The sequence below is a fragment of the Musa acuminata genome, chromosome BXJ1-8 (assembly GCF_036884655.1).
Source record: "Musa acuminata AAA Group cultivar baxijiao chromosome BXJ1-8, Cavendish_Baxijiao_AAA, whole genome shotgun sequence".
NCBI lineage: Eukaryota > Viridiplantae > Streptophyta > Magnoliopsida > Zingiberales > Musaceae > Musa > Musa acuminata.
In genome coordinates, this window is record NC_088334.1 from 49,900,962 (window position 1) to 49,914,018 (window position 13,057).

The 13,057-nt window shown below is 41.9% G+C and overlaps 2 protein-coding genes and 1 pseudogene across 2 annotated transcripts; all 3 read left to right on the plus strand.

Moving 5' to 3' along the window:
• The first annotated feature begins 1,114 nt into the window (after positions 1–1,114).
• Positions 1,115–1,709, plus strand: LOC135589215 (flowering-promoting factor 1-like protein 2). Its single transcript, XM_065081500.1, has one exon. The coding sequence runs from the start codon at positions 1,169–1,171 to the stop codon at positions 1,487–1,489; it is 321 nt and encodes a 106-aa protein (XP_064937572.1). The 5' UTR covers positions 1,115–1,168; the 3' UTR covers positions 1,490–1,709.
• Positions 1,710–8,805: 7,096 nt separating this feature from the next.
• On the plus strand, positions 8,806–10,281 carry LOC135588574 (ferritin-like catalase Nec2; annotated as a pseudogene).
• A 169-nt stretch (positions 10,282–10,450) lies between these two features.
• LOC135588575 (stress-related protein-like) lies at positions 10,451–11,977 on the plus strand. The gene is made up of 3 exons (XM_065080771.1): positions 10,451–10,647; positions 10,769–10,990; positions 11,323–11,977. The coding sequence occupies exons 1-3, from the start codon at positions 10,615–10,617 to the stop codon at positions 11,737–11,739; spliced, it is 672 nt and encodes a 223-aa protein (XP_064936843.1). The 5' UTR covers positions 10,451–10,614; the 3' UTR covers positions 11,740–11,977.
• Positions 11,978–13,057: the final 1,080 nt, after the last annotated feature.

Below are 13,057 nucleotides of genomic sequence, written 5' to 3' on the forward strand. Positions count from 1 at the left end.
TGAAAGATGATGGCAGGGCTTTAGCATCTCTCTCTCTCTCTCTCTCTCTCTCTCTCTCTCTCTCTCTCAATCAAACAAAAAAAAAAAGCAAAAGTGAAGAGAACAAGAAGTTAAAACAGAGTGACAAAAAGCATAAAAAAGATGATGAGAATCAACATAGCTAAGATTCAATTCGTAGGTGTTTGAAAGGTCCCAGGAATCTCCTTTTCCTATTACTATTCCCACGCATTAAAAGCAGGGATTGAGTTATAACTTTCATGTTAAAAGAATTCCACCAATAAATCCATGCATCCAAGTGGTGGAGTTCTTCAGCAAAAAGCCTTCTTGCGTAGCCCATCAGTGAGTGACACGAGAGGGAAAGAAACACCACAATAACTATCGATTCAACGAGGGTGTACAAATCGAACCGAATTAATCAGTTTTGAATTGGTTAGATATTGAATCGAATTGAAAATTATGATTCGATTCGGTTTGACTCTCTCCCTGTTAGTACTGAGATATCGTGTGTTTTTTGTTACATGCATGCATGCATGCATGCATCCTCTCTCTCTCTCTCTCTCTCTCTCTCTCTCTCTCTCTCTCTCTCTCTTGCTGTTTACTTTGAACTGATTCCCTCCATCACCGAGAACAAAAGAAAAACACTGAAACGAAAGACGTACTACACTTTACAACTATTCTCATATCGATGATCTTACAGCATAACGAAAAGCAAGATAGTGAGAGAATAACTCAGATGAAATCTCATGGAACGTACGATCCCGGATATATGAGAGTTGTGCACGCCATTGCTTAGGAGCCTAAACAGTCGATCATTTTGAGCAGAATTGCTCGATCTAATGTGACTTACTCTTCTATGGACGAAGTTTTGTGATAGATTCCACTGGTAGGGTTGCACCAACAATTGCTTTGCTGCCAACATATATGTGTGCCTGCCTGCCTGCCTGCCATGAGCAGCCAAATAGCATCTTTGTGGCCGAAGAACCCACGAAAAGACACAGCAACATTGAGCATTAACACCATTGATATGTTTATTGGCATGCAGTACCCCACATGTCCAGTCTTTTCCATCTATATATACCTGAGGAAGGCCTCCTTCCAAGACACCACCAGGCAGCCACAGCTCCTCTCCACTTGGATAGAACAGTAGCACAAAGGAGGTCAGATCAGTATGTCAGGTGTTTGGGTGTTCAAGAACGGCGTTGTCCGGCTGATCGAGAACCCCGCCAATGAGCAGTCGTCGACGATCCGCCGCAAGGTGCTGCTGCACATCCCCACCAACGAAGTCATCACCTCCTACGATAACCTGGAGCGCAAGCTGATGAGCCTGGGGTGGGAGCGGTACTACGACGACCCCGGCCTCCTCCAGTTCCACAAGCGGTCGTCGGTCGACCTCATCTCCCTCCCCAAGGAGTTCAGCCGGTTCAAGTCGATGCACATGTACGACATCGTCGTCAAGAACCGCGAGTCCTTCAGAGTCGTCGACATGTAGATACGTGCACAGAGATGGATGGATGGATGGACCGGCTCTCCGTCCACCCCACCCCGAGCTGCTTCCGCTCTGCTACTACCGTCGTTACCGTGTTGTGTGAATCTTCTCATGGGTTGCTGTTGCATGGTGAATTGTATTGGTGTGCTTCTTTCCTGTAATATTCGGGTCGTATGTTGTGATGTGCAGTAATGGTTTCATGTTGGTGATTCTTGCGTGCTCATCGTGCTTGTCTTGCTCGACAATTTGCGTCCAACTTGTGAAATGGACAAGAAAGCGGGGGAGTTGCGGAAGCTTCTACGATCGTGTTAAGGTTAGCCGACTTGATCGGGGATTAAGAGGAGGAAAAGAGATGAAGCAGGTCACAAGGGAAGAAGGATTCGAGCGAAGAAGCATGGGCATGGGGGGTGGTGGGGGAGAGACAAAAGGGTGCAACCTCCACGTGAAGGGATCCCGGTGGAGAGCGGTTCCACGTGTGGCGGCGAAGGGCATCAAGATCGCAAGAGGGCAAGATAAAAGATCGGATAGCAAGAGCATCAAATCATTCGTCCGTGTCCTTCTCAAAGCTTTCCGAGCCCGGCCAAGCTTTCTCCATGCCCACAGTCACTTGCATTCTCAAGCATAGTGCTCAGTTGCGATTGGGAGGATTTAGTATTGTTGTTGTTATAATCTCAGTCTGTATATCTACCAAATGAAAGCTTGCAGGCAGGAAGAACATAAACTATTTGCATCACATATGCTCGGATTCATCTACACCTCTGATTGAGGACATATTCAGCGACAGAAAACAAAGACGAAGACTAAAGCAATATTGATGCTCCCAGAAATGCAATGGAGGGAATCAGAATAGTTTGTTGATCGCTTCCCTTTTCATTTTCTTTTGATCTAAACGATCTTTGGCAGGACATAGCGACACTGGTTTCTGCTGCAAATCCATCAAAGCGATGTTCACAGAGATCGCCAAGTTCTCCACGTTATGGTAAACAAAATGCTCAGTGCAGCAGATTCTTATACATAGTTTTAGGACAACGAATAGGATAAGGACCACTGCCGTGATGTACCTGCCTTCACGGATGCTTCATCCCTAAACTTCATAGCAGCAGCAACCTGACGATTCTGCCACTATCGCTTCTGTCTCGTCTTGACGTCACGAGTCCTTCATCGCTGAATCGTCCGACGAATGCTTGCGAGTGTTAGACCTCATCGAAGGTTCTCACAGTAGATAAAAGCATATAGATGAATGCGCTGTGTCACACACCGTCTTATTGATGATCGAAACCTCAATTCCTTGCATTAATTACAAGTTCTTGAGTCACCCGCATCAGCTTGTCCTTCAGATTTATGTGAGATATCGGTGTGGTGTTTTGATTCCTTATCATTCTAACATCGATTAGATATCAGAAGTACACCCAAACGAGTTGGTCTCGTTCTCACAACTCGAGGAGGATTTGAATCCTCGTTGAATTCATATTGTACATCCAACATTCAAGAAACTGGGTGGGACTTGTGTGTTCGATCTGCCTCTTCTCCTCTCTCTGTTTCTCTTTGGTACATTAGCATACTAACGTCCCAATACCAATCATACCAATTCTTGTCTCAGAATGCGTTAAAAAAACTGATAGAGAGAGAGATATTTCTATGGAATTTTAATCTTTTTTTTATTTCAACGTATTATTCTCTAGTAGGCAGGAGAAGAATCCAATTGAATTTTGGGGAAGAAGAAGAATCCCTGCTTTTAAAAGGTCATCTTTTTGGCATCTAATCTGATACGATGGAATATTTTTCTCCTCTCCTATCCATCGTCTCAATGGAAGTCTTTTTTGTGGCTGCAGTCTCTTGTCAAACGTTTTATACTTAATGGTTAGAAAATACAGTATTCCATAAACTTGTTCAGAGGCAATGCAGCAGATGTATTGCTTTATTGTAGCTTCTGTAATGGGAGCAGACAGAAGAGGCTTCAGTGAGGCCCTTAAGCAGATGGAAATAACTAAGTGGATCAAGATGTATAGATTGCACATAGTAAGGATCTTGGAAAACAGAGTCAAAGGGGTCAAGAACACTAGAAGTTCTGCACAGTGGCCACATGAACTGTCATGAGAGACCAGGGTGTTTGTTCTCAGTCTTGAAGGATGAAGCTCTCCCTATGTGAGTGTAATATTTGCTTGTCAACTATTCAACTAATGTGAGACTATAATATTAAAAAAGTTAATCGATTCCTCATCTCCAAAATGCATGATTTTATTATTCCCTTCCAAAGGTTTGATCTATGTGATTGTTAGGTTTCTATCATGAGATCTTATCCTGAAAGCTGACTCTAAAATAAATGTTTCTCTATCTTGTTCAATATTCAGATTTGTTGGAGTCAAATCTTTATACTGCCATAAATTTCTATGGGGTGGACCTGAATTCATTGCTTAAGATTTGATTCAGGTAAAGATTACTATGATTCAATCATGAAGCCCGCAAGTTTGCTTTTGTCCATTGCTTGGAATTGAATTGGAAAAGAGAAGACATAGGACAAGCTCCTAGCAAGAGGAATTAGTATCCAATTAGGATTTTGTATAGTTTCATACATGACAATTTAGCATCATGGGACAAAATAATGTCTCTCCATAGCCATGACAGATTTTGTATTTGCAAGAATGATCCAACAAAGCTCCTTCAGGATCTGGTTCTCAACATGCTGGAGTTATGGCCTGTGTTGCAAGTATTTTAGCAGAAGAAGCACAGCCACCAGGAATCTCTGAGTTACTACTGGTATGGGCAGGGAGGTACCAACTTTGGATTGGATAAGGGCATTCATTACTTGTCCACACTTTTAGCCTGTCAAGGATTTCTTTCTTCTCCCTCTTCTTTCCAGCCTCAGCCCCCATTCCCTGGAACCTGGAGTGCCCCCCTACATATCTTATGCCTATGATGAAAAGAAAGCAACTGATGAACTTCCACACTTGCCTGTGGAGGAGACAAACATCATCCTATCCTCAAGTATAGGGTGGAGATGCTAGTCTTAATAGCCTTTGGGCTTTATTTTTGGGTAGTTTTGCTGCAATTATCATTTACTGGTGATTAAGATATGGAGTAACTTGATGCTGCATACTTTGTGTCTTCTTCCATGCATGCTTTTTTGACTGTAGCATAAACAGAAGTGCATGAGGACTCTGTCTACATAAATAAACATGCTATTTTCTTTCTGCATGCATTTTGTTTTTTGATCAGCAGCAACTGCATCATTCAGAACTGACACATTCAAGTCATCAGGTAATGCTATCACATCAATCATCCATATTTTGACTGAGACACAGAATGAAGCAGTGGCATCTCAAGGCACAGCATTCATTGTCTAGTTTGCAAACCAAAAGGAAACTAACTTATCTCTTCAAGCTTTTCTAATTAAATTGTTGGAAAGATACATAGAAGTTTTTGGTTCTTCACCAGAAAGCAATCAGATATCCTTGGAACATTTTTAACACAGAATTCTCTAAAGAAGGTACAGATTCCTTCAAGTTTTAGTACAAGAAGGTACAGATGTATGTGTTTATTTAGGTGAGATGCTCATCACACTTGGGGATTCCAATGTTATTAGAATCTTGTACATTTCATTATAAGTTAGTGTTGGTTAACTTTATTCTTGAGACCACAAGTTAATCTACATAAAGGTATGGTAATGAAGAATCTGTCCCCTGACATCCATGGTAATCAATTTGTACTGCATGTTTTGATTCTCATCTTATGCTGCCCACAATATTTTTTTGGAGACTCTTCTTTTGCTATTTTGGAAGCCAGATCACAGTGGCAAGTGTCCTGAGAATGTAGAGTTAGAGTTGAAGTCAGACAAGTACTGCTGAAGCTTGCTTCTTAAGTTAGTAATAGCCTTTTGCTTTCATGTAGACACAAAGCTCTTTTGGTGTGATGCCCCATCTTATATAATTGCCTAATGATCATATAGATGCTGGTACCTAAGCAAGTTAGGTTAGATGTTTAACTTAATATGGATCATAATAGTATACTGGTATTTTTAGTTTGATTTTGACTTATCTACACTTCTTTTTTCTGCAAAGTCCTCAGATTACATACTTCCAAAGTGATAAAAAAAAAAACATTAGAGAATCTGGGCTTAGCAATTCAAAAGCTTAGGCATTATGTCATCCTAATCCATTCAATTGATAATGCTTATAAATGTATTGGATACTTTCTTAATAGCCTAAATCCTTAAGATTTATGGTCAATCAATCAAAATCATATTTGTCATCGTATTTGTTAAGTCAAAAATTGATTATTCGAATAGAAGTTGATTCAAAGCCAATTGATATTCTTTTTTTTGTGTCACTCGATCTCGATTTATAATACATCAGTCTATCTTCGAAGATGCCACGCATTACAAAATTACATAGGGAATATTTTCGATAATACTCCTCCAATATTTAAGTTAGCCTTCAATCGTATTGAAAATATCTTCAGAGATATACTTGAGGTCTATGACTATTACTTTCGTGATCAATACTAATTATAAGAAATTATTTGTGTGTCTCTCCCATGCTTAATCGCAATTATGCTATGCTAAATCTATAATAAAATAACATCCAACTAATTCTACTTCATGTTAAGATATCGATCATATGTTGGTCACATGGTGTTAAGATATCAATCACATACATTGAGATATCGATCATATAATTAATGTTTTAGGTAGGTCAATTGACGCTGAGGTATTGATTATGTTTATATCCTTGCATTAATATTAAAATAATTTATGAATACTCGTGAGAGGAGATGATAAGACTAGTGAATATATTATATTATTTCATAATTATTTTTTTTATTAGAAAAATCTTCATTGTTTATTGATCAATACAACATGCTATTAATTTGCACACAATCCATTATTATATCTCCTCCTCTAATTAATGTACTACAATGACTTAATTCCCACATTTAACTTTGGACTGAAGATAAAAAGAAAAGGATAATGAAATCAAAGATGCTCATCTTGTTCAACACCAAAGTGTGCTAAGTTTCTGATGAAGCTTGCCATGCCCAACTGTGCTATGGGGCTAAACAACCCAATGACCATATATAAGTGCAAGCCCACCAAGTCCTATACCTTGAGCAGTCAATTGGTGACCCATCTCACTACACAATCCTCAAATTTCATTTGTATAACTCCATGGATATGTATGTCAGATTATACAAGAGTCAACAAAGTTAGTCAAGATTTGCATGAATTATCATTCAATTTGGCATGCTTGGTTCAACAATTAACACTTGCTCAGCACATGCTGTCTCTTTTAGATCAGTCCTGAGTTCCTACAGAGGTCGAACAATGCTCAGGAAGAATAACTAGAGTTATATTACCATGGGGAAGGACTCTTCACCTTCTTAGTCGATCAACTAGAGTTTAATCTTTAGATGGTATAGTGAGTGATAGGCTGCTCAACCCTCAATTCAACAGTTGGTGTTGTAGCATCCATGAGGAAGTTTGATTGAATGCAGAGCCTTGTGGTGTGGAATATTTGTGGCAACTAATAATCCCTCCTTGCCTCAACCACTTCACCTCTCTCAACCATAACATGTAGAAGATTGGTAACTTTGCTGATCCTGTTGGGGTTGCAGAGTCCACAAGCCATTGTGTTACACATGTAAACATTCGATTCCTTCTCCATTGTAGCTGTCAAGTTGAGTGCTTTGGGCCTTTCCTGCAGTATCCAGCAATCACACTGTGTTGGATATAATCTGCCTGGAGTCAATTCCTTTGTTCTGCATTTAGTTCATCAGCATCTATCCATGCTTTCTCCAACTTGCAGTTAGCAAGCTTGAAAGCCTGCATTTAACCTCAAGGGAAAAGATTGGATATCAATCCACCTTCTGCTAATTTTCTTGGTGTACTTCTCTACCAAGGAAAAGAGCATCTGCAGTTCCTAGACATAGTTTATGGTGACAGAACATAGCTAAAAATTTGATATAATCTCAAAGGGAAAAGATTGTACCTTAATTCACCTTCTGCTATTCCTCGTAGTTGTGTTCCTGACAAGGAAAAGAACATCTTTGGCTGGTAGATACATTGATTCTGAGCCATAGCCACTTGTCATCTACCTAAAAGGATGAGCGTAACCTGAAAGGAAAAGATTAGACCTTAGTCCACATCCATCTATATATATCCTCAACAAAAAAAAGTAAATGAGCTGAGTCCTTCTTGCCACCAATTTGCACGGCCATTAAAAGCCTCAATCTATCAGTCATCACCTAACCAGTCATCTCGAAGTAGTCGGATTATTGTTTCACATAAATAAAAAAAGAAAAGTATCGGATATTTTATCTTTAAAAAACTTCTCAATATTAAGTTTTTGTCAAAGATACTCCTTAATTAGTTTTTCTATTCGACATCTCTTTTTTATCAATTTGATAAAAATACTCCTTCATCCTCTTCATTCGTCTTAACTGTTGTTGTCTTTGTTATCACCTATCGATCGAACTTTCTCTTTCGCCTCCCTTTCTCCTTTCCTTTTCTATGTGATAGCGATGACATTACTAGAGGGAATGTATATTTTCATTAAATTGATAAAAAATATCTTTAAGTAAAAATCGATATTTGATAAATATTAAGAATAATTTTGGATAAAATGCCCAAAAAGTATGCTATGAGATTTCTGCTCCATTTCTTTGTCTTCAAGTTTGTTTGAGATTGAGATTGTCGCAAGTTATGCATTCGTTCCGTCTGAGTGGGCGAGAATAACTTCTTAGATAAACTTCCTCTCGAGGTTGAGATGTCTATATTAATTTCTCCTGTTAACAGCTTCAGCCACTTGGCAGAAAACAAGAGAGATCTTTCTATGTCAATCCATGCCAGCGTCAACATCAAAAACCATGAAAGGAATGGAACTGCTGCAGGTCCACAACTTGAATCCTTCACCTAATTGCCATAGAAACCAGCAAAACCTAACACACAAATAGCGTATGAGTGTAAAACTTACCCATCTCTCATCTACTACTCTTCCTCCTTACTTTATAATATACAAAAAGTCCTAAATGACATGAGAGTTTAATGTATTCTAAGACTGAAGTATTATTGTAGAATATCACTAGTTTTATGATCTAAAAGCACTTAAAATCTATCTGGGAAGCTTCGAAAGTTTAGTCGTCTAAAGCTCGTCTTGAAGTTGCGTGCAATGAGCTTCTCATTGCACATAATTGGACAGCTGAGTCTGTCTTGACCTTATCAGTTACCTCGTTACAAGATTACTTATCTTAATGCTTATGTGCTGGACTTAGTCCTCGATCATCTATAAATTGAGATGCCATTCACCTCCTTGTAGCTCATACTCGTCTGCTTCTACCCCAAACGTAGCTCCAATGGTTCCCTTCCTTCCTCTCATTCTCCTCCTCCTCTCGCCGGAAATTGTGTCGCTGGGACTGTCTAATCCGACTTGTGCCCCGATGCCTCCGGTCATCGCGATTCCCATATTTCGCTTAGATGTCGATCTCCTGCAGTTTGCCTTGAACTTGGAACACATAGAGGCTGACTTCTTCCTCTTCGCCGCTCTCGGGAGGGGGCTCGATTCCATCGCACCGGAGCTGGCCATGGGCGGTCCGCCTCCTATCGGTGCCAGGAAAGCAAACCTTGACGAGACCACAAGGCTCATCATCGAGGAGTTTGGTTACCAAGAAGTTGGCCATTTGAGGTCTCTCTCTTTCTTTCTCCGTAAACTTGCACCCCAAGTAAAACACTTCTGCATCCATGCATACATATTCTTGCGTCACCGTTCAACACTTCAAACCTCCTCACTGCCAAACAGGGCTGCAACTTCATTCGACTAGACAGAAGTTAAGAGTTTCACTTTACTAGATGACTAATCCTTAAGATCTTTCTTTGTAACACCTTTGTTCATTCATTTCAACATGAATGTATCATCACTATACCATGTACTGACTGCTTGACGTATGTTGTGAATGAGAAAGGGCTATCAAGACTACTGTAGGTGGGTTCCCGAGGCCTCTGCTGGACTTGAGTTCACACAACTTTGCAAAGATCATGAATGATGCATTTGGGTACCATCTCGACCCTCCATTTGATCCCTACATCGACACCATCAACTTCCTCCTGGCTTCTTACGTGATACCATACATGGGCCTTGTGGGTTACGTAGGGGCAAACCCTAACATCAACGGCTACGTCTCAAAAAGAGTAATGACAAATTGCGGGCCAATTCTTACATATCATCTAATATTATCTATCTCGTAGCAGTATGAGACTAATCAGTTCCTCACACAGCTTCTGGCGGGATTATTAGCCGTGGAAGCCGCCAAGATGCAATCATCAGAGATCGGCTGTACCAGCACATGCACGAATTCGTGCCGCCGTATCGGATCACGGTCGCCGAGTTCACCGACCGGATCTCCGCCCTGAGGAACCGGCTGGCGATGTGCGGCATCAAGGACGAAGGCCTCCTCGTCCCGCCGGTGCTTGGCGCCGAGGGAAGGATCGCCACCAACGTAATCTCCGCCAACCGCAACTCCCTCGCCTACCGGCGAACGCCCGCCGAGGTGCTCAGGGTGGTGTATGGAACCGGTAACGAGCATCAGCCCGGCGGTTTCCTCCCCAAAGGAGGCAACGGAACGATCGCCAGAGAACTGTTGGCTCCGTAGGGGAATCCTCGTTTCTGCATGCATAGGCAGTCCGAGGGGTTTCGATGTTGCTGTCGTACTTGACATAAGAAGATAAATGTATTGATTGTCCACTATGATGTATGTTGTTATTATGATGTATTGGATATACTCGAAATTGCCTTGTGCTCGTGAAATGCTCGCAGGGCTAATTTTGGAAACAAAGCCACACGGAGACTATTCGCTCCCATGGCGCGCTCGCTTTTGTAACCATCTCAGCATCCCATCTCTGCAAACGCTCGTGATTTTGCCACGTCGTCACCCGTAAGGTCTAGATAGCTTTCCCATCGAGCCCGACGTCCTCCAAAAGGCCCCCCGCCCTCTTTGATTCTGGGAAGTGTGTAGAAGCACATGGAGGAGTCCTAAAAAGCGGGGCGGGAGCGATAAGAAAAGGTGGAAATCGCAGAGGCCGTGGAGCAAAAGATTTCTTGCTTTGTCCTGCACATCGAGATCGTTGGAGCCCTGCGACGATGGCAGACTACCATGCCCAAACTGAAGAGATCGTAAGGAGTTTCATCTCATACATTTAGGATTTCCTTTTCTTTTCGTCTTTTGGATTTGATCTGGTTTCGGTTCGGATTGACGAGGGATTTCTTGTTGCTCGGGTTGTGTGGATGGTTGTAGAGCCGGGAGGGAGAGGGGCTGAAGTACTTGAACTTCGTGCACCTGGCGGCGATGCAGGCGGTTGTGTGCCTGGCGATGCTGTACCAGTTCGCGAAGATGAGCTCGGGGCCGCTGAAGCCGGGGGTGTACCTCGCGGAGGGAACCGTCAAGGTCGTGATCGGCCCCGTGTGTGAGAGGTTCCGTGATGTGCCTTTCGAGTTCCTCAAGTTCCTCGATCGCAAGGTATGAATCTCTCTCTCTCTCTCTCTCTCTCTCTCTCTCTCTCGTTTGCTATGCCATGGTTTTTTGTGTGTGTACAGTGTCCTTGGCCTTTGATTCCGTTATAGTGATATCGGGGTGACGACCTATCTACTCCCGTCACCGGAACGTTATGTTCGCATCTAATCAACCTTAATAACTTCTTACGGCCGCCGTCTACTACTACCAGCCGTGCACACCCTCTGTCTCCGTCAACTTACGGCGTCATTCCAGCGTTATAGATTTTTTTTCGCATATTTTTAAATGAAAAATACCTAATTTAGATGTGAGTAATAACTTTACCAGTCACGTGTCAGACGGGCGAGTCGCTCACCGCGGTGGCACGGAACGTGGCGGCACTCCTGAAGTCGGCGTCGGCCCAGGCGTACAAAGCGATCCAGAAGGCGCGGGCCGGGGCGGTGGCAATGGCGTCGGGGGTGGCGAAGGAAGTGTACGTGCGCTGCGAGCTGGTGGCGGAGCGGTACGCTGTCGCGGCCTGGCGGTCGCTGAACCGCCTGCCGCTTTTCCCGCGGGTGGCGCTGGTCCTCGTTCACATGGCGGCTTATTGGGCTGCGAAGTACAACAGCGAGGTGGGAACCGCGGCGGGAAGGGGCTACGCGGTGGCACAGTACCTACCGACGGTGCCTATCGAGAGGATCACGAATGTCTTCCTGGAGGATTCGGAGAAGGCAAGGCGTGAACGCACCGCCAAAGCTGTAGCGGCGGCAGAGTGACCGGTGGTACTGTTGATGGAAAGCGTGCGGCTTCCTAATAGTTTATCTACTATGAAAGAATACGTATTTGGTGTGCTGTGCTCCGAATACGAATAAGTATCGATGCTATCGAAACCAACGGATGGTGTAGGATAGGATAGAATTTGTCCGAATTAAAGGTTGCTTGTTGTAGAAAATGTTGTCAATCACATGGCTAAATGAAGAATTGAGTATGAAAATATCGTTCTACTTGGAAATATTCCACGTGATTCCTCGTATGTTATCAACGATAAGAAGGAAGATTGCATTTGTTGATTTCAATAACAGGAATGAAATTAATGAGTATATTTGTGGAAATCCTTGAATTTAATTTATGCATAATAATCGTGTCCTGCTATTTAGTTGACAGGTTGACTATTTGGTCTCGGAATGGTTGGTTTGAACTATTGGTATCAGGAAATATGGTTCTCGAGAGAATTAACATGGTTGTTTGGAATGGTTGCTGTCATTGACGAGCACTTGGCACCCACCTATCAAAATAATGTCTTCATGAGAAATAAGTAGCATCTCACGTGCCAATAGCAAGGCAATTCTGTCGTCCATGAAGGGATCAAGTTAAATTTATATTAAGGGTTAAGATTGATTTTAATACTGATTCATAATCAATTATTAATATAATAATATATATAATTTAAGTTTTTTAAAAAAAAATTATTTTAGCCCTTATGGTTTTCGTCAAATACCAATTAAGTTCTTATGGTTTTGTTTAAGCCTAAGATAACCTATATTTTAAAAAACGTATAGTATCTCCCATCAAGTCTAAGTTGATAGACGTTAAAATTTATTTACGTGACATACTGATTTATAATAAATCAATTAATATAATGACATATGTAATTTAAGTTAAAAAAAGTATATCTTGTCGACAAAAAGAAAGCGACGGAGATTTTAACGGCGAACGAAAGCGGAGAGACAAAGGTAGGAGAGGTCGGAGGCGAAGGTGAAAGAAAACTAGACCACCACATTTTAGGTGCGACAGACGAAAGTGCAAGAGGGAATGAAGTAGGAGATTGTATGCCTGAAGACGCCCAAGAGGAGGAAGAGGGACCAAGAGACATTGTAGGCTTAGCATCGGACTAGTCAATACACATCCACTTGAGGTAAGATCGGAAGCTCTTAATCTATCGTTAGCACAAGAGAAGTTGCGTGCGTACAACACCCTATTAGGTAGCAGCAGTTCGGTGTTGTTGCTAGTGGTGGTTCCACAACGAGACCACGATCAATAGTGGGAGGAGATAGTCTCAATTTTTTTAATTTAAATTACACATGTTATATTAAT

Bases quoted from the DNA above. Each gene is read 5' to 3' on its own strand.
- LOC135588575 (XM_065080771.1), top strand. From the start codon at position 10,615: ATGGCAGACTACCATGCCCAAACTGAAGAGATC. The intron at 10,648-10,768 runs GTAAGGAGTTTC...GGATGGTTGTAG, and splicing joins ATGCCCAAACTGAAGAGATC to AGCCGGGAGGGAGAGGGGCT. The intron at 10,991-11,322 runs GTATGAATCTCT...GTCACGTGTCAG, and splicing joins TCAAGTTCCTCGATCGCAAG to ACGGGCGAGTCGCTCACCGC.
- LOC135589215 (XM_065081500.1), top strand. From the start codon at position 1,169: ATGTCAGGTGTTTGGGTGTTCAAGAACGGCGTTGTCCGGCTGATCGAG.